Source organism: Moschus berezovskii, chromosome 3 (assembly GCF_049115385.1).
Source record: "Moschus berezovskii isolate FMDL1 chromosome 3, NW_MosBer_1.0, whole genome shotgun sequence".
NCBI classification, from domain to species: domain Eukaryota; kingdom Metazoa; phylum Chordata; class Mammalia; order Artiodactyla; family Moschidae; genus Moschus; species Moschus berezovskii.
The window spans coordinates 29,654,151-29,682,110 of NC_142462.1; the positions used below are offsets into that span (position 1 = coordinate 29,654,151).

At 37.0% G+C, this 27,960-nt stretch overlaps 1 protein-coding gene across 1 annotated transcript in view; it reads right to left on the minus strand.

The window, feature by feature from the left end:
- DGKB (diacylglycerol kinase beta) overlaps positions 1-27,960 on the minus strand; it is an 898,781-nt gene that overhangs the window by 683,446 nt on the left and 187,375 nt on the right. The window contains exons 3-5 of the mRNA XM_088833532.1: positions 26,102-26,178; positions 22,412-22,432; positions 4,065-4,218 (exon numbers count right to left, since the gene is read on the minus strand). Of these exons, the coding sequence (XP_088689658.1) occupies positions 4,065-4,218; positions 22,412-22,432; positions 26,102-26,178 (252 nt within the window). The remainder of the gene's footprint in view (positions 1-4,064; positions 4,219-22,411; positions 22,433-26,101; positions 26,179-27,960) is intronic.

Genomic DNA, 27,960 nt, shown 5'->3' on the forward strand with positions numbered 1-27,960 from the left:
ATCCCAAATGAAGTACAAGCTGTTAGTCCTTATTTTTTCCCCATTTTGAAACCCCATTTGATCTCTACTCCTTGTAAATTTTGCATCTTACATGTAGTACTTACTATATACTATCTTAAGAAAAGAGGGTTTCAGACTTGAATGTCTTATGAAACGACCAAAATAATTCAACTTGTCTCTTTCTTCCAAGTCTGACACAATTAGTCTGAATCTGTTGACTCAGAGAGAGAACATATCAAAAAATGTTCCCGCTTCTTTTTCAAAACCCAAGGACAGTATTGCTTGCTCATGTAAATTTAAATAAGGGACAACTTTGCTATGTCTGAATGTGCAAACCATTTATAGAATGAAACAGAGAATACAGAACTTTTCATCTCTAGATCCAAATAAGAATCTGTACCATTTAAAAATATTCAGCACAGAACACTGGTAAACTGAAACCATACATCAGATTAAACTAAATGAATTTCACTCAGACAGCCAGCAAGGGTGGGGAGTCCTCTCAATTCATGAGATATGGGGAATTATTTGAGGAACTAAAACATTCGATGGGTAAAGGCCATAAGCATATTAATTGTTTAATAATTTGAAGGGATCAAAATATCACATATGAAAGGTGTATATCTGTTTTAAAAAGCAGGGAACAACATAATTACCCAAGGAAAAATATACGACTTCTTTAACAGAAAGGGAAGGAGTACAGCATAAGACTTAACAGTGTGAACTCTTCATCACATTGCCCAATTTTGGTTTATGACTCAATCACCTATTTCTTAATTACACGTTTTAAACTTTTTACTTATTAGAGTGCTAGCTAGTAAAATTCCCCTCACTCCTTAACCCACACTTTGATATTCTACATTGTAATGCCAGGGCAGGAAGTCTCTAGAACTGTGGCTCCCAAAGGATAGATGAGTCTCTCTCAGGGGATTGGTAAGGTCAAAATGGTATAAGCTATCATTTATTTTTTTCACTCTCATTTTCTCATGAGGGTATAGTGGAGTTTTCAAGGGGTTACATGACATATATGTCAACACAGAAGCAAATGTAGTTACTCAGCTTTCTTCTGTGTAGCTGGACATTAGTCATTTGTAACAGTAATATGATGTACACCTTCTCATTATTTAGTTTGAAAATAATCATTTTTCATAAAGATAATATTTTTGTCAACATCTAAGGAGTTTATCCAAGGGAATATTTCATGCAAAAACAGGCACAATAAAGGACAGAAACAATATGGACCTAACAAAAGCAGAAGCTATACAAAAGAGATCTTAATGATCCTGATAACCAAGATGGTGTGATCACTCACCTAGAGCCAGACATCCTGGGGTGCAAAGTGAAGTATGCCTTAGGAAGCATCACTACAAACAAAGCAAGTAGAGGTGATGGAATTCCAGTTGAGCTATTTCAAATTCTAAAAGATGATGCTGTGAAAGTGCTGCACTCAATATGCCAACAATTTGGAAAACTCAGCAGTGACCACAGGACTGGAAAAGGTTGGTTTTCATTCCAATTTCAAAGAAAGGCAATGCCAAAGAATGTCAAACTACTACACAATTGCACTCATCTCATGCGTCAGCAAAGAATTTTGAGTATTCAAAATTCTTCAAGCTAGGCTTCAACAGTACATCAGCTGAGAACTTTCAGATGTTCAAGCTGGATTTAGAAAAGGCAGAAGATCCAGAGATCAAATTGCCAACATCCACTGGACCATAGAAAAAGCAAGAGAATTCCAGAAAAACATCTACTTCTGCATCATTGACTATGCTAAAGCCTTTGACTATGTGGATCACAACAAACTGTGGAAAATTCTTGAAAAGATGGAGATACCAGATGATCTTACCTGCCTTCTGAGAAACCTGTATGCAGGTAAAGAAGCAACAATTAGAACCAAACATGGAACAACAGACAGGTTCCAAACTGGGGACATCAAGGCTGTATATTGTCACCCTGCTTATTTAACTTATATGCAGAGTACATCATGAAAAATGCCTGGTTGGATGAAGCACAAGCTGGAATCAAGAATGTCGAGAGAAATAGCAATAACCTCAGATATGCAGATGACACCACCCTTATGGCAGAAAGCAAAGAAGAATAAAGAGCCTCTTGATGAAGATCAAAGAGGAGAGTGGAAAAGCTGGCTTAAAACTCAACATTCAAAAAACTAAGATCATGGCATCTGGTCCCGTCCCTTCATGGCAAATCTATGGGGAAATAGTGAAAACAGTGAAAGACTCTATTTTTTGGCTAAAAAATCACTTAGAATATGACTGTAGCCATGAAATTAAAACACGCTTGCTCCTTGGAAGAAAAGCTATGACAAAACTAGACAGCATGTTAAAAGCAGCGACATTACTTTGCCAAGAAAGGTCCATCTAGTCAAAGCTATAGTTTTTCCAGTAGTCATGTATGGATGTGAGAGGTGGACTATAAAGAAAGCTGAGCACCTAAGAACTGATGCCTTTGAACTGTGGTGTTGGAGAAGACTCTTGAGAGTCCCTTGGACTGCAAGGAGATCCAACCAGTCCATCCTTAAGGAGATCAGTCCTGGGTGTTCATTGGAAGGACTGATGCTGAAACTGAAACTCCAGTACTTTAGCCACCTGATGTGAGGAACTGACTCACTGGAAAAAACCCTGATGCTGGGAAACATTGAAGGCAGGAAGAGAAGGGTACAATAGATAATGAAATGGTTTCAATGGACCCATCACCATTGCAATGGACATGAGTTTGAGCAATCTCCAGAAGATGGTGAAGGTCAAGGAAGCCTGGCGTGCTGCAATCCATGGGGTCTCAAAGAGTCAAACACGACTCAGTAACTGAACAACAGGGGGTTGATCATTATCATTTATAGAATGTGTCATCTTTAATATGATAAATAGAAATAAATATCACACATACAAACAAAATCATTTGGGGGTCTTTAAGGATTTTTCAGGAGCCTTAAAGAGTCCTAGATCAGAGTTTGAGACATATTGCTGAAGATTACATTTCTCCATTGACTGATGGAAACTGGCTGGGTTCAGAGAGGGCATTAGAGAGACCTGAGAAGGGAGGACAGAGAAGGGCTTGGTTCCTGCCATTCTACCCGCACTTCCTCTTAGATCTCTCCAGCATCTCACTCTCACAGAACCTGCTTCCAAAGCAACTGGCCTCTAGTCTCCAGCTTACAGCCTGCCATTCAGTCCTGCAGAGACCATGGTGATTTTGAAAGAGGTCTGACTTCCAGGGCTGTGGGCTCCTCCCTGAGTTCCTGAGCTACCAGAGCCTGTCGGGAAGGATCCTCTGCACCGGTGTCTGATGGTCACCATCTGCCAGGCAAAATCCCCCACCTTCAAACTCTGCCTTCCGGCTCCAACAGGTCCTCCTTCCTAGCTTCTGGGTTTTGATGACTCCAACCTGGGGGAGGCATGTGCTTCCTGCGGTTGTACGTCCGCATGCCTCAGTGTTCATCGTTGCTTTTCAAACTCTCCAACACTGTTTTACCCATTTCCTATTTCACATTCCCTAAAGTAACATAGTGAGATTTCTGTTTTCCTGACTGTGGAGACTGACACACTTAGTGACAGGTAGTAATGCATTAAAACCTACACCTAATAAGAGAACCAACCGTCTCTATGGTGACAAAATTGAATTAAGTATCTAAGAGGAAAAATTAATGCTCTGAGGTTACAAATCTAACAATGTGAAAGAATACTGGTAATTTGAACAAGTGATGTTAAATACTATGTTTTCTAGACATAACTGCCTTGTGACTATTATGATATATGATATTATATATATTCCAGTCATTTAAAAGAGCACTTTCTTAAATTTTATGGAAGTATCTCTTAAAATTATTACCTAAAACATAGACTTCTAAGACACTGTAATGACAAGTGATGAATAATGATAAAGTATATTTTCTCTAATGTTTAGTTGCACAATCTTAGTATGAAAAGATAAATCCTGCAACAAAGGTAATTTCTAAGCAAATCATCTCATCTTACAGAGAACTCAAACTGACATCTCCCTTTGAGGTTTTTGCAATATATACATTTTTAGTAAATACTTAGACTTACCACTTGAGAGGAGAGCAGGCTTACTTTTTACCATTGGACTAGAATGAGGAAACTTGTTGCTAAATGACATGAAAAGGTGTGTTGTGAAATCATCAGGAAGCTCGGCTTCCAGGAACGTCTTCATAAATAGCTTGAAACCTTCAAAGTCTATTGTCTGGAAAAAAAAATTTCAATATATATTTTAAGACTCAGCCAATGTTAAGATTGCTTGCAATGTTCAAGAGCATTAGCAGGAGAAACGACCTCAGACATTCTTACATCCAAGTCTACAAAAGGAAGGTAACTCTTTGAGAAATAAACCAGGCAGTCCTACACTGACACTGGTAATTAGATTTAGATGTCTTACCTGCAGCAATGGAGCAAGAAAGACAGGAGCTTTCCAGCCAGGCATCCCTATTTCCACAGTGTCTGTGTGGCCTTAAAAACTTTACTCTTTGAGAGTTAATTTCCTCCTCTGTAAATTGGGGAGAATATTCACAATTCCATGGAGTTATGATGTTTAAGTCAGACAACTATGTGAAGGTGCTGATGCAGAATCAAGAACACAGCATGATACAGAAAGTTACCCCTCCTGTCTCCTTTCTTTGTCTCTAATAATAAACACTGTTTTCAACCACTAGAGAAAGTGGTTAACATGAAAGTGTTACCGTAACACCAAGACCAATAGATATAAAATCCTAAAGTGAAATTCTAAATCTTCCTAGGCAATTGTCAAAGAAATCTACTTCAAGATCTTTGCCCACTCTTACTCAGTGCAGCGCTATAAAAGAGCTGACATTTGCATGCAAAGAACCATTGCTACACTGAGAATCTCCATGTCCACTTGGGGAAATGGTGATGGGAGCTACCTTCTATTCTCAAGTTCACGGGAGAATTTCACAGGACCTACTGAGACAGCTTGCTTTCTCCAAGCAGATGAGAACAGTGGCCCAAGGTCTGACTCCTGCCTGAGAAACTGAGAACAAGGGTGCAGGTACTTTAGGGCCAAGACAGGACAATGGTATTGCATTGGGCTTGGCCAACTCTCCTTGTAACTGCAGGGACACTAGGGCATAAACATTGCCTGGGAAATAGATGTAGAATTCATGGAAGAGAAGACCCCTGGAGTTGTGTTGGCCATTTGAAGGGACTAGGAGACCTACAGAGAAGAAACTGAAATGAAGCCACATCTGTCCAGATCAAAGGACTGCAAGTGCTATAGGCCTCACAGGAAGCCCTTGAAAGGTACTTTTTTTTTTTCCCTTACCAATTAGGTCAATATAATGGAGATGAAACTAAAAATAAGGCAAAAACAAAACTTGGCAGAAAATATACTCCCAATTTTTTTCAAACTCCTGGCAGATGAGAATAAACTTAATTCTATAAACTCCAAATTTTGGATACAAAAAGCTTATTTTTTCTTATGTAAAAATACTGGGATACAGTGGTAGAGAATGACCAATTTTATCACTATACTGTTTTGAATAAACCTAAAATGGAATAAGACATATAAGCATATCAATATAAGAAAGTAAATTTTTACAGATTAGATCACATAACATTTAACAATATATACCATGTATGCTTTTGTACTGAGCCAGTGTAAAAGCCAGTATAAAAAAACTTATTTTGTTTATTAATGGTTCTAAGATCCTGTCAGCAACCTAATCTGACATTTTTAATTAAGTCTTGTTTTGCTTATTCATTCTCAGTAGGGCACTTCAAATATTTATACATATATATGTGTCTATGTGTGTGTGTATATATATATATATATGTGGCGGTGGTGGTTTAGTTGCTAAGTTATGTCTGACTTGTGCAATCCCATGGACTGTAGCCTGCCAGCCTCCTCTGCTCATGCAATGCTCCAGGCAACAACACTGGAGTGGGTTGCCATTTCCTTCTCCTATATATATATATATATATATATATATATATATATAGTTGGTTATATATTGGTGGTGGTAAAAAGACTTCATTTTTTTCCATGTTCAATGAATCATCACCACCACAGAATATTACAAATTCTACTAGTAGTTCAGTTCAGTCTCTCAGTTGTGTCAGACTCTTTGTGACTCATGGACAAGTAGACTGAACCACAAAATTAAACCTATGAATAACATGAATATATAAAGAATAGCATCAATCAGCTGAGGTACTTTCAGAAAGCATTTGCTACAATGAGTGAAGAAGGGAATCAGGAGTTAACTCAAAAAGTTATAGGAAATTTGTGTGATAAACATTCACAAGCATCATGATTAAAATCAAAGTTACTTATAGTATCTCTTCTCTCTGTACCTTTTGGTAGTCAGCATTATGTTTGGAAACATAACAGATGATAGAAGCATGGTCTTAAAGTCAGACTCCTTGGATCAACTCTTGGCCCAACGCTATCCAGCTGTGTGACAGTGGGCAATTTATTAATCTCTCTGTGACTCAAGTTCTTCATCTGTAATAACAATCTCTTAGTTTGTTAGGAAAAATTCCCAACAATATTGGAAGAATCAACCTTAAACCACATTAACATAAATGTTTCCATTTGCATTTAATAGATCATTACATGGTCCACTTTTCTTTGTTGTTGGGCATTTTTGTTTGTTTATTTGCTTTTCCTTTGTTTTTGCTTTTGAGAAATCTGATAATTAAATGTGAACAAACGACTATAATTACTGAATTTTTTCCTCTGGGTCTTCCTTTACAGTAAGATCATATTTTAAAACAGAAGTCTTTCAAGTCAAGGGTTTAACACAGGAAAACAACAGCCAACCAACAAAAACAACAACCAGGACTTCAGAATAAAACAATTTTGTTTCATATTCCAATACCTCCACTCACCACCTGAGTGATCTGGGGCAAGGCGTGCCCCAGAGTTTCCTCTTTTAAGGAAAACTCTGCCTCATCCCAAGTGTGTTTATGCCCTTTATAGAGCCCTACATCACCCATATAGAACATCCTTGAAATCGGTGCCTGTGATTTAATGATGAAAACCAGGAAAATAGCCAGTCCAAAGGAAAAAAAAAAAAAAATGAACTTAATGTATGACATCCCTCTTAATAAGGAATACATTTCTCCTTGATACTTTTTTTTTTTTCCAGGTCTCAGGAAAACTTTTTGAACTTGCTCCAGTGTTGTAGCTCTCCCTTGCTCAGCAAGCAAAAAAATAGCTTAGTTTTATTATCTGACACCTCAATACCTTAATTTCCTCCATATAAGATGACCCATTCAGCAGTGCTGCCTAAACATAATAATAAATTGATGTAAAGCACTTAATGTACCCTTGGGCACAAAGGATGTAAAAGAAATAAAATAGTTTAAAAAAGGAAAGCGAATAAATAAAAAGAAGTACTGATTTGAAATTAGACTTTTATAACCTTAATTTGCCCTAGTCTATTGATTCAGAAAATTAGAAAATTCATTGCATTTTTCCAAATTTAACCCAGAGTTTTTGTGTCTTAGATATTGTGCTGTAATTGTTCTGGGTCAGGCAACATTGGCAAATGATTGCCTTCAGAAAGCAAGCCTTTAAAGAGATTAACTTACGTTAAAATAACTAAAAGCCTTTCATAGACATAAGAATAGAATAAAAATTTCCTTAGTTCTTAAATGATTTCCACAAGATGATGTCATCCTATTTATGACTGAAGTTTCAGTGATGATGTCAACTTCTTCCTCTAGCTTCTTTACAGTGTTGGTAGGAGCCAACTTCCTTTCTCACACACAGCTTACAGTGTGGTAAAACCCAATCTTCTTCAAAGCCAAAAGGCAGCTGCTTCAGTGTTTCATGTTCATTGAGGAATTAATCTTCAATGCCTTTCCTGGTTAAGTCATTTACTTCTCATTAGCAAAAGATTTTCCAATCTTCTCTAAAATTCTGTGTTTTCCAGAATATTAACACTTCCATACATTGATACTATCCTCAATCTGTACATTTTTCTTAGCTCACGATTTAGCAGAATGTTTCCAAATTTTTTCTTATTTTTTTATTTTTTCTCTTATTTTCTACTGCTGTCATGTAGCAGCATTAGTATTGGTTTCTGAAGATCTGAAGATCGTGACCTTTAAATAGAATGAAATCATTTATATGCATAGCAATAGAAACACTAATGCAAAAAGTAGGATCAAACAACTAAATGAGTTCTCAAAAATCATTTTGGCTGGAAGCTCAGAGACACACAATCCAAATTATATTTAAGATTTTGAAAACTGTTTTTTTCATTTTTTTTTTTTTTTACTTGAAGGAGCGGCCACAGACTATTTAGGGAGATAGAATCTCTAAAGAATACAAACTCGGGAAGCTGCTCAGAGCTTGCTGCCAAGTTGGCATAAATTCAAAACACATTTCTATGTGCCTTTCATTATTCTATCTGACCATCTGGATTCTTGATGTTTAAATTCCTGCTAATACTAAAGAAATAACTCTAGTATTCATCCAAGTAGATTCAAAGTGAATGAAAATAAATGTCGTCACTCTATCATTAATTTATTTTGGCAGTTTCAGGATAAAGATTTTCTCATATTCAGCAAATGTACAGTATGCATATATCCACTTTGTACTCGGCTCTGTTCTAGGTCATGGGATAAAGATGTTACTGATACACGCAAAATCCTTCCATCAGCGGGCTTATCTTCTAATAAAGGGAATAAAAAAAAAATAATAAATAGCTTAAATGTATAGGTCCATCTAGTCAAGGCTATGGTTTTTCCAGTGGTCATGTATGGATGTGAGAGTTGGACTGTGAAGAAAGCTGATCGCCGAGGAATTGATGCTTTTGAACTGTGGTGCTGGAGAAGATTCTTGAGAGTCCCTTGGACTGCAAGGAGATCCAACCAGTCCATCCTAAAGGAGATCAGTCCTGGGTGTTCATTGGAAGGACTCATGCTAAAGCTGAAACTCCAATACTTTGGCCACCTCATGAAAAGAGTTGACTCACTGGAAAATACTCTGATGCTGGGAGGGATTGGGGGCGGGAGGAGACGGGGACGACAGAGAATGAGATGGCTGGATGGCATCACCGATTCGATGGACATGAGTTTGAGTGAACTCTGGGAGTTGGTGATGGACAGGGAGGCCTGACGTGCTGTGATTCATGGGGTCGCAAAGAGTCGGACACAACTGAGCAACTGAACTGATAGTGTCTGTAGGTATTAAGTCATGTGTACATATGTGCTAAGTCATATCTAACTCTTTGTGACCCTATGGACTGTAGCTCACTGTGCTTCTCTGTCCGTGGGATTCTCCAGGTAAGAATATTGGAGTTGTCACTGCCCGCTCTCCAGGGGATCTTCCCCATCCATGGATCAAACCCACGTCTCCTGCTTTTCCTGCATTGCAGGTGGATTCTTCACCACTAGCACTACCAACAGGGAGCCCAATTAAATGTTGTATAAGAAATAAAGAAGGAAGATATTTGTATGTTGGGGGTGGTGCTTGTAGTTTTAAATCTGATGATTAGGAAATGAGAATCTGTTCTTTGAATAAAGACTGAAGTGAAATGAGGGAGCAAGCTTCACCCATATTTGGAGAAAAAACATTCCAGAGAGATAAAAATAGGTGGTGCAAATGTACTGAGGCATTAAGATATTCTTGTTTTAGAGGATTTTCTATAAGGGGTAGTGAAGAAAAGCAAGAGACTAGAGCAGGATTGAGGAAGGACTAGAATTATAGAGAGGAGGTAAATGACAGGATCTTTAGTGGTGTATATATGGGGGCAGACTCTGCAAAAAATCTTTTAGACCATCAATACAGTGCTATGGTGGGACTTTCCTGGTGGTCCAGTGGTTAGGACTCTACATTCCCAATGAGAGGGCCCATGTTCAAACCCTGGTCACGGAACTAAGATTACACAAGCCACAACTAAGCCTGGCATAGACAAATAAATAAGTAAATAAAAATAAATAAATTTTAAAAATAAACCATTATGGCTTTAAAGTCAAGTGAGAGGAACAGCTATTGGAGGGTTGCAGCAGGAAATCATGTGATCTAACATATTTTAACAGGATCATATCATCATAATAGGGCTTCCCTGGTGGCTCAGATGGTAAAGAATCCACCTGCGATGCAGGAGATCCAGGTTCCATCCCTGGGTCTGGAAGAGCCTCTGGAGAAGGTAATGGCTACCCATTCCAGTATTCTTGCCTGGAGAATTCCATGGACAGAGGAGCTTGGTGGGTTACACTCCATGGGGTCACAAAGAGTTGGACATGACTGAGCAACTAACACTTTAATGATCACAATAGGATAGTAAGAATAATAATAATAGGATCATTTTATATAACAGGATCTTATAACATTTATATCAGACAAAAAGTCCAATTTTCACAATTGCTAATGAGCTTGCATACATAGATGATTAATAGGTGATCTTTAAAAGACAAAAATGAATCACTGAAGTATCAAAGATTAAGTAGCTAAAACCTTTAAGAAAGAAATGACTTCAATTCATTTATCAATAAGTGTTGACTGAGTGCCTACTATGTGTACAATACTGCTGGCTACCGAGCAAAAGAACTCAAATGAGGTAGACAGTAATTTAAGTTAGTCAGAGGCTTTCTTTCACCATTTCCATATCAATTTTCCTAGTTTGTATCATTATATGTAAATTTATAACTAATTCATATCATTAACTAATTATGTTAAATCAAACACTGATATAAAGGTTACTAAACCAAAACATATATATTAATATGTAGTTTGGCTAACTTTCTGAGATTCCAAATACATAATTTTGATATTAAAATATTTTCAGAAAAGAAAATCTACGTTTTAAATGTCTCATTGCTTATGCTTATCTTGTACTGAAATTGATTCTGCAATAGACTGTACATCACTTCAGATTTCAGAGCACTCCTTGATAGTCTCCTACACCGCCATGGAGAAACTTCCACTAAAGAGAAAGAGTGCAAGTATGAATTTCACACTGGATATTTCAAACTCAGTTTTGGCAAATGGAATTATCTTCACGACCTCAGAAGTGCATAATTTATTAATTGTACCAGTCTTAACCTGAAATTAACATCTATTAAGTCACACAGAGAAAAATAGACATGTGTTTTTCAGTAAGAGATGGCAAATGTCAAGAATAACAAACAATGATACTCCAAATTATTTTAGTAATTATGAAATGCACATAATAGACTAGAAAAATTTTAAGCAGGTTACTTTTATTGTGATTTTCAGTATGTCTTGTGATCAAGAGTCTGAATCCAACTAAATTTTGTACTTCAGCTGAAATCTACTCTTTTAAAAATTTTTACTGGAGTATAGCTGATTTACAAAGTTGTGTGAGTTTCAGGTGTATAGCAAAGTGAATCAGTTATCCATATACATATAAACACTCTTTGTAGATTCTTTTCCCATATAGACCATTGCAGAGTACTGAGTAGAGTTCTCTATGCTATACAGCAGTTCTCATTGGTTATCTCTTTTATACATAGTATATATATATGAAAACACATGTCAACCCCAGCCTTCCAATTTACCCCTCCTCTGCTAACCCCCTTAACCATGAATTTGTTTTCTACATCTGTGACTCGATTTCTGTTCTGTGGACAAGTTCATTTGTACCATTTTTTAAAAACAGATTCCACCTTCATCTCGTAGGACACTGTCTTGCCTACTGGTGTGAGTTCATACTGAACCACACACCAAATGCTCTAAAAGTCATTTCTCCTCGAAAAATAAAACAGAATAAAGACTTTGTGAATGACTTTGCATCTACAATTTTCATTAATGACGTCAGTTTTTAAGGATTGCATTCTTGCATCTTCATGGAGGGAGATGAGAAGGAGGGTCAAAAGGGAAGAGACATGTGCACCTACAGCTGATTCACGGTGATGTTTGACAGAAAATAACAAAATTCTGAAAAGCAATTATCCTTCATTGAAAAAAATTACTTAATTTTTTAAAAATTCCCAAATGAGCCTCTTAATGCAGGTATGTGTACAGGCAGAATTACAAGTATCTCTTGTTCCCTGCTAGACTATAAGATCCAACACAACTCTGCACAACATAGTGCTTAACATAATTCTTTTACATTGCAGGTTATCATGATGTATGTGAAGTATGGACGCTGGAATAGCAAAAACAAAGAGAAAGAAGCACAATTTCACTCAATACCTCTTTGTATGACATTTAGCAAGAAAGAAAACTGATTCAGGTAGGATGGTAAGAATCTGTGAAATAGAACAAATGCAAAAAGTTTTTGACCAGGGATATACTGTCTTAATAAATCTCAAATTAGATTAGGTATGATAGCATATGGATATATATGTAATATTGTAGCAAATTAAAATGAAACAAAATCAACAAGACTATTGATAACAATATAACAAAAAATTTGGAATGATTTCAAATACATATTATCCTAAAAATTCTCTTCTTTCTAATCCATCAAGGCCCAGATATGTCGGGGTTATTATAGGGAGAAACATCAAGATGAGAAAGTGAAGAAGACAGATCAGGAAACGCTCAGCTAGCATGTGAGAGTGAGGGATTGAGAGTATACAGGGGGTCAGGGAAGTCACTGATTATTTTCAGGACTTAAGAATTCCTTAGTAGATTAGTGTTAGTCTCTCAGTCATGTCCGACTCTGTAACCCTATGGACTGTGACCCGCCAAGCTCCTCTGTTCATGGGATGCTCCAGGCGAGATTTCCGGAGTAGATGGTCGTTCCCTTCTCCAGAGGATCTTCCTGATCCAGGGACTGAACCCAGGTCTCCTGCATTGCAGGGAGATTCTTTACCATCTGAGCTACAGGGAAGATTCCCTAGTTAAAGTATATTTTGCCAGCAATTTGTAAAATATATTTAATCGCTTGATACTTCTTGGTAGCAAAGATCATCTTGGCCATTTCTATTTCTTCCACATGTCCAGATACAATGAAGGTAAAAGTGAAAGTGTTAGTCGCTCAGTAGTATTCGGTTCTGTGCAGCCCTATAGACTGCAGCCCACCAAGCTCCTCTGTCCATGGGATTCTCCAGGCAAGAATACTGGAAAGCGTTGCCACTTCCTACTCCAGGGGATTTTGCCAACCCTGGGATTGAACTCATGTCTTCTGCACTGCAGGCCAATTCTTTATTGTCTGAGCCACCAGGGAGCAATATCTGATACATAATATACATGCATGATTTGGCATGTAACCCAATAATTTTTGTTCCAAGTGCTTTTCTCATTTTCTATATGTTTATCCTCACTGGTATTTGTTTTTTTTCAAAACTACTTCTTAAAGCCTTCAACCTCTCCTTTCAATCTTTATAGTCAGTAATATGCTCTATTATCCATAAATGGAAAAATAAAATTAGAATTTCCTTAAAGTGTTTGTTGTATATAATGGAAACTATCTAAATGTTATTGTGTTCTAGGAACTGCACTATGTTATGTGTATGCTATACTTCGATCATCACAATAACTCCATAAGCAAATGCCACTATCACTCCTAGTTTATAGACAGGAAGGCTGTAAACTGATTTTTCTGAGGCTCAGAAAAATCAAGTAAACTGCCAAAGCCAAAAGTTCCTATTTATTGCCAAAATACAAAATATTCCATATATATATATATATATATATACACACATATATATATAATTATAGGCAGATTTTGATTTTCAATATCCATATCTAGTACAACTAGTTTGTCACCATCAGCTCCGTTGACTAGTCTATCAATAAGCTAATCATTAGACAAAAAAGGGAAACAAGTATAAAAATAAACAGTGATGGTATAATTATCTCAGTTCCACAATCATGAAAACGCTTGAGTTGACTATAATTCTTTTTGATATTCTAAATGTAATCTATTACTTTTGACCACATATCTGAAATGTATTATAAATCTGCCTTCAGGCTCTATTATAATCCTACTTGCCATCCCAGTTTTCATCATTTGATTGGACTACTTCAATAATTTACACCTAGTCTTCTCTTCAAATCAAGCCTATTGAGCCCATTAGCTTTAGAAATATTTTTCTTAAAAAAAAATTTAACTTACTGATCTTCAGTTCAGTTTAGTCGCTCAGTCGCGTCCGACTCTTTGTGACCCCATGAACCGCAGCAGGTCAGCTTCCCTGGATATCATCAATTCCCAGAGTTTACTTAAAACTCATGTCCATTGAGTCAGTGATTCCATCCAACCATCTTATCCTCTGTCGTCCCCTTCTCCTCCTGCCCTCAAACTTTCCCAGCATCAGCGTCTTTTCAAATGAACGAGCACTTTGCATCAGGTGGCCAAAGTATTGGAGTTTCAGCTTCAACATCAGTCCTTCCAATGAACACTCAGGACTGATCTCCTTCAGGATGGACTGGTTGGATCTCCTTGCTGTCCAAGGGACTCTCAAGAATCTTCTCCAACACACAGTTCAAAAGCATCAATTGTGCAGCACTCAGCTTTCTTTATAGTCCAACTCTCACATCCATACATAACTACTGGAAAAACGATAGCCTTGACTAGATGGACCTTTGTTGACAAAGTAATGTCTCTGCTTTTTAATATGCTGTCTAGGTTGGTCATAACTTTCCTTCCAAGGAAAATTACATGGCTCATGTAATTTAATTACATAGCTGCAATCACTATCTGCAGTGATTTTGGAGCCAAAAAAATAAAGTCAGCCACTGTTTCCTCCTCTATTTGCCATGAAGTGAAGGGACCAGATGCCATGATCTTAGTTTTCTGAATGTTGAGCTTCAAGCCAACATTTTCACTCTCCTATTTCACTTTCATCAAGAGGCTCATTAGTTCTTCTTCATTTTCTGCCATAAGAGTGGTGTCATCTGCAAATTTGAGGTTGTTGATATTTCTCCTGGCAATCTTGATTCCAGCTTGTGCTTCTTCCAGCCCAGTGTTTCTCATGATGTACTCTACATATAAGTTAAATAAGCAGGGTGACAATATACAGCCTTGACGTACTCCTTTTCCTATTTGAAACCAATCTGTTGTTCCATGTCCACTTCTAACTGTTGCTTCTTGACCTGCATAGAGGTTTCTCAAGAGGCAGGTCAGGTGGTCTGGTATTCCCATCTTTTCCAGAATTTTCCACAGTTTATTGTGATCCACACAGTCAAAGGCTTTGGAATCATCAATAAAGCAGAAATAGATGTTTTTCTGGAACTCTCTTGCTTTTTTGATGATCCAGCAGATGTTGGCAATTTGATCTCTGGTGCCTCTGCCTTTTCTAACACCAGCTTGAACATCTGGAATTTCACAATTCACATATTGCTGAAGCCTGTCTTGGAGAATTTTGAGCATTACTTTACTAGTGGGTAAGATGAGTGCAAGTATACTGAAGTGGTTTGCCATTCCCTTCTCCAGTGGACCACATTCTGTCAGACCTCTCCACCATACCCGTCTGTCTTGGGTGGCCCCACATGGCATGGTTTAGTTTCACTGATTTAGACAGGGTTGTTGTCCATATGATCAGATCAACTGGTTTTTGTGATTATAATGTCAGTGTGTCTGCCCTCTAATGCCCCCTCCCAATACCTACCGTCTTATTTGGGTTTCTCTTACCTTGGTCGTGGAATATCTCTTCACAGCTGCTCCAGCAAAGTGTGGAAACAGTGTCAGACTTTATTTTTTTGGGCTCCAAAATCACTGCAGATGCTGATTGCAGCCAGGAAATTAAAAGACGCTTACTCCTTGGAAGGAAAGTTATGACCAACCTAGATAGCATATTAAAAAGCAGAGACATTACTTCGCCAACAAAGGTCCGTCTAGTCAAGGCTATAGTTTTTCCAGTGGTCACGTATGGATGTGAGAGTTGGACTGTGAAGAAAGCAGATCGCCGAAGAATTGATGCTTTTGAACTGTGGTGTTGGAGAAGACTCTTGAGAGTCCCTTGGACTGCAAGGAGATCCAAACAGTCCATTCTAAAGGAGATCAGTCCTGGGTGTTCATTGGAAGGACTCATGCTAAAGCTGAAACTCCAATACTTTGGTCACCTCATGAGAAGAGTTGACTCAATGGAAAAGAGTCTGAAGCTGGGAGGGATTGGGCGTGGGAGGAGACAGGGATGAAAAAGAATGAGATGGCTGGATGGCATCACCGACTCGATGGACATGAGTTTGTGTGAACTCCGGGAGTTGGTGATGGACAGGGAGGCCTGGCGTGCTGTGATTCATGGGGTCGCAAAGAGTCGGACACAACTGAGCGACTGAACTGAAGATGAGTGCAATTGTGAGGTATTTTGAACATTCTTTGGCATTGCCTTTCTTTGGGATTGGAATGAAAACTGACCTTTTCCAGTCCTGTGGCCACTGTTGAGTTTTTCAAATTTGCTGGCATATTGAGTGTAGCACTTTCACAGCATCATCTTTTAGGATTTGAAATAGCTCAATTGGAATTCCATCACCTCCACTAGCTTTGTTCATAGTGATGCTTCCTAAGGCCCTCAGGACTTCACATTCCAGGATGTCTGGCTCTAGGTAAGTGATCACACCATCATATCTGTGTTGAGAAGATCTTTTTTGTACAGTTCTTTTGTGTATTCTTGCCACCTCCCAGTCTTGTTTTTGCTGACTGTATAGAGCTTCTCCATCTTTGGCTGCAAAGAATATAATCAGTCTGATTTTGGTGTTGACCATCTAGTGATGGCCACGTGTAGAGTCTTCTCTTCTGTTGTTGGAAGAGGGTGTTTGCTATGACCAGTGCATTCTCTTGGCAAAACTCTTTTAGCCTGTGCCCTGCTTCATTCTGTACTCCAAAGCCAAATTTGCCTGTGGCTCCAGGTGTTTCCTGACTTCCTGCTTTTGTATTTCAGTCCCCTATAATGAAAAGGGCTTCTTTTTTGGGTGTTAGTTCTAGAAGGTCTTGCAGGTCTTCATAGAACCGTTCAACGTCAGCTTCTTCAGCATTACTGGTTATTGATCTTAAGAATATTATTTATCATTTCCTCTAGCTATTTTTTTAAAAAATACTTAAAATCCTTAGACACTCTTAAGTCCTTATACACAAATGTCCAGATTTTCCACTAATATCCTTAAATGTACTCCTGCTGAAAAAATCTATTCCCATTGATGCAAGCATACAAACAAACACAACAGACAAACCTTCAGATAAGTTTTAGGTGTAGCAAGCACCTAAATAATTTTCTCTATTTGTCTTTGTGCTTTGTCATCAGTCATGACTGACTCTTTGCAAACTCATGACTGTAGCCCACCAGGCTCCTCTGTCCACAGGGATTCTCCAGGCAAGAATACTGGAATGGGTTACCATGCCCTCCTCCAGGGGATCTTCCCAACCCAAGGTTCAAACCCAGGTCTCCCACATTGCAGGTAGATTCTTTACTGTCTGAGCCACCAGGGAAGCTGAAGAATACTGAAATGGGTAGCCTATCCCTCTCCAGTGGATCTTTCCAACCCAGGAATCAAACGGGGGTCTCCTGCATTGCAGGTGGATTCTTTACCAGCTGAGCTACCAGGGAAGCCCTATTTTTCCCTAAACAAGTAAAAAAGATCACCTGAAGTTCCCAACACCACTTTTTCTCTGATTTTTAACTCTTACATGAATTATTTAATAAATGTTATAAAAGAAATGAAAGACCATCTGCATGTCTTCTTTAGAGAAATGATGTTTAGGCCTTCTGCTCGCGTTTTGATTGGGTTGTCTGTTTTTGTGGTATTGCATTGCATGCTGCTGCTGCTGCTAAGTCACTTCAGTCGTGTCCGACTCTGTGTGACCCCATAGACGGAAGCCCACCAGGCTCCCCCGTCCCTGGGATTCTCCAGGCAAGAACACGGAGCTGCTTATATATTTTGGAGATTAATCCTTTGTCAGTTGTTCCATTTACTATTATTTTCTCTCATTCTTTCTTTTCAACCTGCTTGTAGTTTCCTTTGCTATGCAAAAGCTTTTCAGTTTAATAAGGTTTCACTTGTCTATTCCCCCCCCCCACAGAGCTCAATGTTTAATCTCTCCAGCTTCTTATATCTTATGATCACCACAGAGGGAAGAGGTATATAAACACCACTCATCTCACCTCTCACCATTTCCATACAGGAGACTAAGGCATATTGCCAGTATCACTGGAGTTTCTTTGCCTACTTCTGTTTAAGAAACTAAAAAAAACTGTACCACATAAGTGCTACAAATTGCAAATAAATACGTAGTGAGGAGCAAGGCATAGATCAATAGGCTCTGGTACGGAGAGGGTATAACAAAGAGGCTCCCATAGCAAAAAGATTCCCACAACTGTCTTCCTCTTCAAGCTCCAAGTCAATTCTTCTTCCATCCCTTAGTCTCACACAGGCTGAAGAAAGGAGCAGATCAGAGGGGTGAACTGGTGGCAGGGAGGGTTCCGAACTCTACACTGCTGTTTTTTTTCTCAGAGTAAGAGTTGTGAAAAAGTTACAGTGACCTGATTAGTCAAGACTAAGCCCAAATTCTTTCATTTGAGATTGGGGGCATGGCCCGGCACAGTCTGCCACTCCCTGAGGCAGGGCTAGATCACTGATGGCCCATTTTCAATAACATGGTTGGCTAAGAAGGTGGTGAAGGTGGACTAGAAATCACTGGCTCACTGTTCCTGGGTTCCCCTTATTTTATTACCTTAGGAGATGGGTCATAGAGGATCTTACTGTGATTTATGTCATAGAGGGTTCTGCCTATATTTTCCTCTACGAGTTTTATAGTTTCTGGTCTTACATTTAGGTCTTTCATCCATTTTGAGTTTATCTTTGTGTATGGTGTTAGAAAAAAAAAAAGAAATGAAAGAGTAACCTATACAGAATGTTTACTACATGTCAAAGTTAGCGCTTATCATCAAATTAAAGAGAGTTACCAGCCTATTTTTCAAATTACTTAAGCTTGTTTTAGCAGCTCATCTGTAGAAAAAGCACTTGGAAGCAATTAGTATAATTACATTTTATATATTCTAAATATTTACCTATTTTCAAATTTCTGTATATTTATTACAGAACATTAAGGGAGAAATGGATCATTTGTGACATGTTGACTGTGACAGATATCACCTAGTCACTTTAAGCAGTTAAATCATTAAGCTTGCAATTTAGGATAAGATGTGGCAGATGGTCCATTCTCAAATTCTAAATATTTTCACAGATATAAAACAGTGTGTTTTTTTGGAAATGAGATTTGCTCCTCAGTGCAATTACTAGAAACCTGCAAGGAGTTATTCAAATTGATTTGTTTAATTATGACATAACTAATTAATCTCACAAGGAGCTCTGCAAATATTTTCTCAAATTTTTGGACATGGTCCATTCCATGTGAGAACAATTCTCGGAGTATCAAGGGCATAAAAACTGAGGCCACGTGTTGAAATAAAAGTTACAAAGTATTTCAACAATAAGTAATACATAGTCAAAATCAGGTTAATGACAGAATGATAGTAGGCATTTTATTCTTCCATTTCAAGGTATGTTTTCAAAACTATGTTCTGGCTACAAGTTTGATAAGAGGAGGAAGATGACTGAAAGTGTTTTGATAGCAATAGGGTAGAAATGAAGCAGAAATACTGGTAAACATGTTACATCCATTCCTTACTAACTGTCCTGGCATTTAAGAAATTGTGGGGGGTGGGGGACAACAGACACCCTAACTCTACCACCAGAACAGCATTCTAGATCGCAACAAGGGGTGGGGGAAGCAAATCACATGACTTATCCTCCACTCATACCTTAGAAGGAAATCAATTGAGCAATGGAAAAAGACTTTAGAGTCCCCGTGTTATACCTCCTAACTTTTTGGATGAGAAACACTGAGGCTCTGGGAAAACTGAGGTTCTAGGAATGGTTGGGATATCTCAGATATTCTTGGTTTTATCTTTTAAATGTTCTCCAGAAATTTCATTGAAAGACTGTTGCTCCCTACAGTGTGACCAACAACCACTGCCTCAAAACATCAGTGGAACACCTGTCAGACACAGGGCTAAGTATTTTACATCTACTTTAGAATTTAACCCTTTCAACAACTAAGCAGAGGCAACACTCTCTTCATTTAATAGGTGAACAAACTGAGACCAGCAGAGATGAAGTAACTAGTCTAAGACCTCCTGTATGTGGCAGACGTGGAATTTGAACTCGGTTCAGTTGGATTTCTAAGATGGTATTTTCTCTATTATACTTTCAAGGTGGTTTTTTTTAATGGCAAAGATTGAATTTGATTCTGGAAGGAGAATTATAGCTTAAAACAGAAGGGTGTTTATCTCTTCTACTAATTATAATAGCACCAATATCCTTTCTAAAGACATTTAAAATATACATTAGGCAGCAGCACTACAAAATGTAGGTTCTGAATTCCCAGGTTTCTTATTAAGGGATTGAGGCAACTCACTTGTCTGAAAATAAAGGGTATGCACATTAGCATAAACCCAGTACAGAGTACTGAGTACAAAGATAAGGTATACCCAGGGAGCTATAAAAAGTCAACTCAGCCTTGGGCCAAGAATCATCTACTGACAGGAAATGTAAAAAGAAAATCTTACACTCACAGGACACGATAGACAAAAAACACATGGAGAGCAATAAGTATGCATGCCTCATACTCCTTTTTCCCTTGGGCTACCCTCAGCTTTCCACGTTGTTTATACTCTGCAACTGAAATGGCTTCCCTGCTAAACTGCATACAGAACAAAGACTGAACAAGGAATAGAAGGAGGCAGCTCACTAGGCTGACCCCATACAGAGACAGGCTCACCTGCCACCAGTCTTCAGACAGCCTGGGGCAGGAAGGCAGGTTGTATGGGATGGCGTGTTTGTGAACCAAAGTACACAACAAATGCCCTTCAGAAGCTAGAGCCTGCTTCATAAAAACAACTGTTTATTCTGAAGTGGTTGTTGTTGGTTAGTCGCTAAATCATGTCAGACTCTTTTGCAACCCCATGAAATGTTGCCCGCCAGGCTCCTCTGTCCATGGGAGTTGCCGCCTAATGACACAAACCTCATGGAAACTGCCTTTGGGGGAGCTAGTAGGTTTCCTGAGAGGTCAGGTCTGAAAGGGACTAGTAACAATTATCACCACCAATGAATTTCCATTTCAGCTGCGTTGCAACCTAGGAGATTGTAATACGCAGGATCAGCATCTAAGTCAGTCAAGTTCATTCTGATGTAATCAATCATACTGGGACATGTCAGGGAAAAAACTACAGTGCATGCTGTCACTGAAACAACATGGAAACTAGTGAATAAGAAGCAGCTAGTACATTTTTCTCCAAAACTCCAGATAGTGTTTCTAATGAGTAGCCATGTTTAAAAGCAACTGGACTACATGATGACCTTTAATCTAGCTTGTTTCACTTTTTTTATTTCATACTCAATGCTTCCATTTCATTTAGTTTATGTTTTCCAATTTCTCTATCTCTTCTTTTTTTGATGCTCTTTCTAAGCCTTTATCAAGCATAGAAAAAAGCCTTTGCTTTTGTGTATTATGTATAATATATATATTTTAGAAAATATGAATTTTTTCCTAGCTAAAATTTTTATTACATCTTGATTCCATTTGTTTGACTTGGTATGAATAGAATGCTAGATTTCTAATTTAAAACAATAGAAATACAACAAACAAAAAAGGTTTACTGTATAACACAGGGAACTATAGTCAATATCTTGTAATCACCTATAGTGGAAATCATCTGAAATGTAATATATGTGCATATGTATAACTGAATTGTGTACCTGACACATTATAAGTCAACTATACTTCAATAAAATATATATATTAATAAAAAAAGAAGCAGCTAATACATATCTAGTATGGTCCAAGGGAGACAATATGGTTTTAGACAGCTCATGCATTTTATTAATAGTAAGATCACATGCACACATTCTTACTGGGATATAAACATCCATTCAGAGAACTCAGCAATGTATTGCAATTCTGTGCATCCAACTGAACTATGGACCTAAAACCTCCTTTATGAAATGGACATGACTAGGAGACAGTGGTTGAAACCACAGATGGGGTTACTCTTTTTCCCAGGAGGGTGAAAATCAAGAGCTTTTCACTCATATTTTCCTCACATAGGCTAATAGCACTGTAGAACAATCAAAAGTTCTTATCAATTGCATTTAAATCCTATTGTTAAATCTCTCATCATAAATTAATAATTTAAGACTTTCATTAAATAAATCTTTTTACCAAAGCCTGATGATATTCTGGTGAAATCAGAAAAATTAAGCTCAAGAGTCTACAAAACTGAAGCCTGTACTCTGGACCCTTTTTGATTCTATTGAAGTATAGTTTCTCTGAGAAACTTGAACAAATATCAGTCACTTTTATATCTATAAGTATTACAGTTAATCTTATATATGAATCTCACTAGTACTGAAGTATAGCTCAGTGATATGGATGAGAAATTCATAGCTCACATCAGAATAAAGAAAGAAAAAACAGATTTTAATAGAAAAGAAAATGTCTTACTTGATTAAGAATGTCTTGTTTCTGTGCATGAAAGGAAAGAAAGAATACATGTGTTAATGTAAGATAATTTATACTCATCATCTCATATTGCTGATAATGTAACTACAAAGTCAAGTTTACAGATTGATTTGAAAACACACTTTAGATGCATGGGTCTCAAAATGTGGTTCCAAAATAGCTTCAGCATCAACTGGGAAACTGATAAAGAGAAATTTTTGAACTCCATTCCAGAAACTAAAGTGGGGAGGCAGCAAACTATTTTAAGACCCCAGGTGATTCTGATGCCAGCTAAAACTTGAGACTCATTGAATAGGTCAATCTTAGAATGTAATAAGCAAACAGTTCTAATTGACATAGGTAAATATAATGAATAACACATACAGTATAATGGAAACCTTCCAGAAAAGAATATGAAAATATAATAGAATATATAAAGATATATTTGATTATTCTTATTCCCCACTTCTAATGATTCCTCCTGTTAGAATAACATGCCTAGCTTCTCTCCATCTCTTTAAAGGTAAATATTTGATTTCTCTCTATATATGCCACTACTTAATTTTTTCCCATTGTTTTAGATGCCAACAAAACAGTTTGATATGGAATTTGAAATCCAGGGGAAAATATTTATATTTTCAATGACAAACTGATGCTCACATTACCAAATTCTACTACTCTCATGAATCTATTATATCTGCGATGTTCTGACTGGTTTACTATGAACCTTCTTACTAAGAATGGATGGCCATTACAATCTACCTATAATGATAGGGTTTACATTGCTCACATAAGATTAGGTGAAACTAATAGGCATCTCTTACTTTGCTGGGTATGAGTCAGTAATAATTGGGTGCAATGGACATGCCATGCTCATACATAAATAATGCCGTTCAATGCATATGAAATACGTTTTCCTTCCCCTCATCCTTCTCATATCGTCTGGTTTCCCTCTCATTCTAATGGCCTCATCAATTAAGTAAACAGGAAATATCTTAAACTGGGATTACACACATCTAGATTTTAATTATAGTTATTGTCTCAAACCTAGATGGGACATCTTGGGAAAGGCATTTTACTTTTCTTAAAATGAGTTTCTTTATTTACAATCATATTTGGTTATGTCAAGATCTTCCTCAAGCTTTTATGCTTAAAACATCTTGAAAGCCATTGTTTAAATGTTTATTTTATGATTCTGTCATTTCCTCACAGGAATTAAAAATAAATGATTCATCCATATATTACACTTAATATTCTCTATTCACATAGACTAAAACAGGTCACATTTTCATTGGATTAATTTTGTATACACAGCTTTCATAATTCAGTAGTCCAAGTAAGTGATAACAAAAATAATGCATCTACCCATTAAGGAGCTTTACTATGTAAAGGGGAAAATGATTTGAGAGATATGTAGGTTGTAGTCTCTTTGAAAAAACATTTTCCATGGATGATACAGACTATGTCTATTTTAGAAAACAAAGTATTAGTCATTTACTGTATAAAGCATGACTAGATTAATCACTTTCCTAGTTTTTCCTGTATAGCAGAACATTAATTAGGTACTCAACTGTGCCTACTCTGAGCTCAACTTGACCAGTCAATAGAGAGTGATATTTTCACACATGTGAGTTGACAGTATGAATTATTTCCTACTATTAGAGTAAACTTTTATAAATTTGATGAAGGTATGCACCAAACAGAATCTTTAGACCTTGAAGTTTTAATTCTAAACATTGAATATTTCTAGATATTACCTATTGATTTTTATAAAATATGTACTAGTGTTTAAAAGACTCAAAAAAACTTTAAAGTTTTCTCCTGAAGGGAAAATACCCATCAACTTTAAAATTTGAGAGAGATTTTACTCAAATTAGAGATAATTTTGAGTCTTAAAAAATCTAACTTTTTGTTATTCAATTGTTCATTATTTTAATAATGCATTTCAAGAGCAAATCTGTTCTTTTATGGAGAGGTATTACATTATTGAGAAGGCTGACATCATATGCGTCTAATAACGAATCTAGTAATTACCTCAATAAATCCAGTTATCAGTCAGATTAAGTCCTGAGAGTCCCTTAAATAAGAAATAATTGAAGCAAAAAGTCCATTTGCAAAAAAGACCACGTTCCAAATGAATTTATAGATGACAACTATCTTTAGGGAGAAAAAAATGGTTTTTATCTCTGTACATAAATAGGTATATGCAGGTTTTCAACTATGTTTGAGAATGTAAATAATTACTGAATTTTGAAGGTCTTATAACAATTCAGTACAGCTGTAATTTTTACCTTTTCAACCCTACTTTCTCGGTCTGTGAGATTTTCAGTTCACAAATTTATCTGCCAACATTTATTTTCTCTCTCTAAAGAATCTAGGAAAATAAAATCTGAGCAGAATGAGGGCAAATATGTGATTTTTCCCCCATGATATAGGCAAATGGAAGTGGCTTTAAGTTGTCTATTTTCTGCATCATTTGTAGGCACTAAGCATTAACTTTAATGAATCTCAGGTTAAAAAGTTTTAAAAGGTATAGTTATGTATTGGAATGCAGACAGAATAGAAGTATAAAAAGAAAAAGAGTAATTATTGTAATAAAAATAGTAAGTATTGAAAATAGTAAAAGGAGGTCAGAATTTAAAGACTGGGTTTTGACTAAACCATTAGTTCTATAAATCCCAGAGAAGTAAAATATTAAGCATAGCCAAGAACTGTCATTTTATAAATATTCAAAACCACAATAACAATGATAACAAAAACCAAATCACATCTTAATCAGCAAACAAATCTGTCTAAATAGAGTTCTGGCCAGTTTGTTTTAACTCCCATACAACCCAACTATCTGGGCAGTTTTTAAATTCCATAAAACCCAACTATCACTTGGTAAAGTTGCCAAAGCACTTACAGCAATGATGATCAAACATTTAATATGTAGCATTTCTCAGCTAACACAAAAGACAAGGTTATTAACAAATAATTAGGAATGGAAAGGCATTCATTCAAGAAAGGTGTTTCAAAGCAATTGGACAGTACATCAAGTTTTTATAGGGAAAGAATTTCAGGGACTCAAAAGCTTACTGGTACCAGACAAAAACAAGATAAGAAGAATAAATTCCTCTCTTTGTATCAAAGCTTGCTCTTTAAAGTAATAGATCACTTATATCCATCACAGAATTTTTCTTCAGGCAAGGTACCACTTTCTGCCCCAATGCTGAGTTAACATTAAGTGGTTCTTAGAAAGAGTCAGTGGAGAAGGAAATGGCAACCCACTCCAGTGTTCTTGCCTGGAGAATCCCAAGGACGGGGGAGCCTGGTGGGCTGCCATCTATGGGGTCGCACAGAGTCGGACACGCCTGAAGCGATTTAGCAGCAGCAGCAGCAGCAGCAGAGAGAGTCAGACACACTTTCTCTCTTTTTCTATCTAAAAGTGTTTCCTGACTTTTAGGAAAAGAACCTAGCTTATATTATAGATAATCTATATACTTCCAAGCATACAATACAGAAATGTTATTTTCCTTACCAAAACTTTTTTGGATGAAAATAAGCAGTATACCATTTAATGTATCTTCCAGAATAGCATCTCATTATGAATTTCATTTTGGATATGAATATATATTTCCAAGAATTCTTCATTAAGAAATCCCTCCTCCAAACATCTATATGAAACTTAAATAAAGAAAAAAAAGGCTTTACCCCTTCAGGATTATACTTTGCAAGCACACCATTACCATGGAATTCTTCCAGAACATCTTTTAATTTCTTCGTAGAATCTACAAGAAATAGAAAACACATTATTTATATCTGCTGGTACGCTTGCATGACCCAGTTCAGAAACAAAGACTTCTTAAAATATAAATAAATAGCACCAGATACTAAATTTTAAGATAAATATGCAAAACATTCTTTATCATTTCTGAAGGGATATATAATTGGAAAAGACAATCACACACACAAACAAAAAGAAAGAAATGGAAATTTTCTGGTGGTCCAGGGGTTTGGGCTCAGTGCTTTCACTGTTGGACCCAGGTTCAATCCCCGGTCAGGGAATTAAGATCCAGTAAGTTGTGTGTGTGTGGCAAAAAAAAGAAAAAAGAAAGAAAGAAAAAAGAAAAGAAACAGAAGAAAACATGCTCTGTCCAAGAATGGGGCCACTGTCTGTTCAGTTCAGTTCAGTTCAGTTGCTCAGTCGTGTCCGACTCTCCACGACCCCATGAATCACAGCACGCCAGGCCTCCCTGTCCATCACCAACTCCCGGAGTTCACTCAAACTCATGTCCACAGAGTCGGTGATGCCATCCAGCCATCTCATTCTCGGTCGTCCCCTTCTCCTCCCGCCCCCAACCTTTCCCAGCATCAGAGTCTTTTCCAGTGAGTCAACTCGTCGCATGAGGTGGCCAAAGTATTGCAGTTTCAGCTTTAGCATCAGTCCTTCCAATGAACACCCAGGATTGATCTCCTTTAGAATGGACTGGTTGGATCTCCTTGCAGTACAAGGGACTCTCAAGAGTCTTCTCCAACACCACAGTTCAAAAGCATCAATTCTTCGGCCATCTGCTTTCTTCACAGTTCAACTCTCACATCCATACATGACCACGGGAAAAACCATAGCCCTGACTAGACGGACCTTTGTTGGCAAAGCAATGTCTCTGCTTTTTAATATACTATCAAGGTTGGTCATAACTTTCCTTCCAAGGAGTAAGCCTCTTTTAATTTCATGGCTCTCTGTTACTATATGAATTAGAATGCAAATAATGAATCAATAGCATGTTTTCCCCCCTTTCTTTTATTTATAACATTTAAGTGAATAACTTAGCTTTAAAAAAAGAGAAAACCTAGCTATTCTTTGTTGAACTTTAGCATACACAGTGCATTTTCCATATATCACTCCATTAACTAAAAATAGCCCTGCTGGATAAATAAGAAAAATAGGATCCATTCAGAGGCAAACTATACATCTTAGTATTTTGCAGGAGAGAATTTTCTAAATATCCATAAGGCTCAATTTATTTTATGTCAATTAAGAAAAAAGTTTAGATATGTTACCAAAATTATTTTAAATTATGATTTTCCAAATTTTTTATACTTTTCAGGAGTTTCATCATATTAAGATGGTAAACAAAGAACACAGGAAATCATGTCATGAAAGATCACAATTATGAGCTTAAAAATTATATATAAATATAATAAAAATGTATGTCGTCAATTTGCTAACATAATGTTATCATATCAAAATACAATTTTGTCCAAGAAATCTCAGAATTACAATATATTTAAAGAAGAAACTTACACAACAAATATCATTGTCTTTTAAATATTCAATCAAGTTTAAATAACAATGATAAAATGAGCTTGAAACTAAAATGTGGGAAATGAGCAGATTTTTAGTTTCCTATTAGGGGATAGGGAGTGGATACCATTTCCCAGCACTTAAATATAATCTTTCCTACCTACCCTCAAAACTCAGTTATATCTGAATCACCATAAAACATTGTCCAGTTCCCAAAACAACTAATTTACAAATGAGCTTTTGAAAAACTCTTAGAAAATTCATT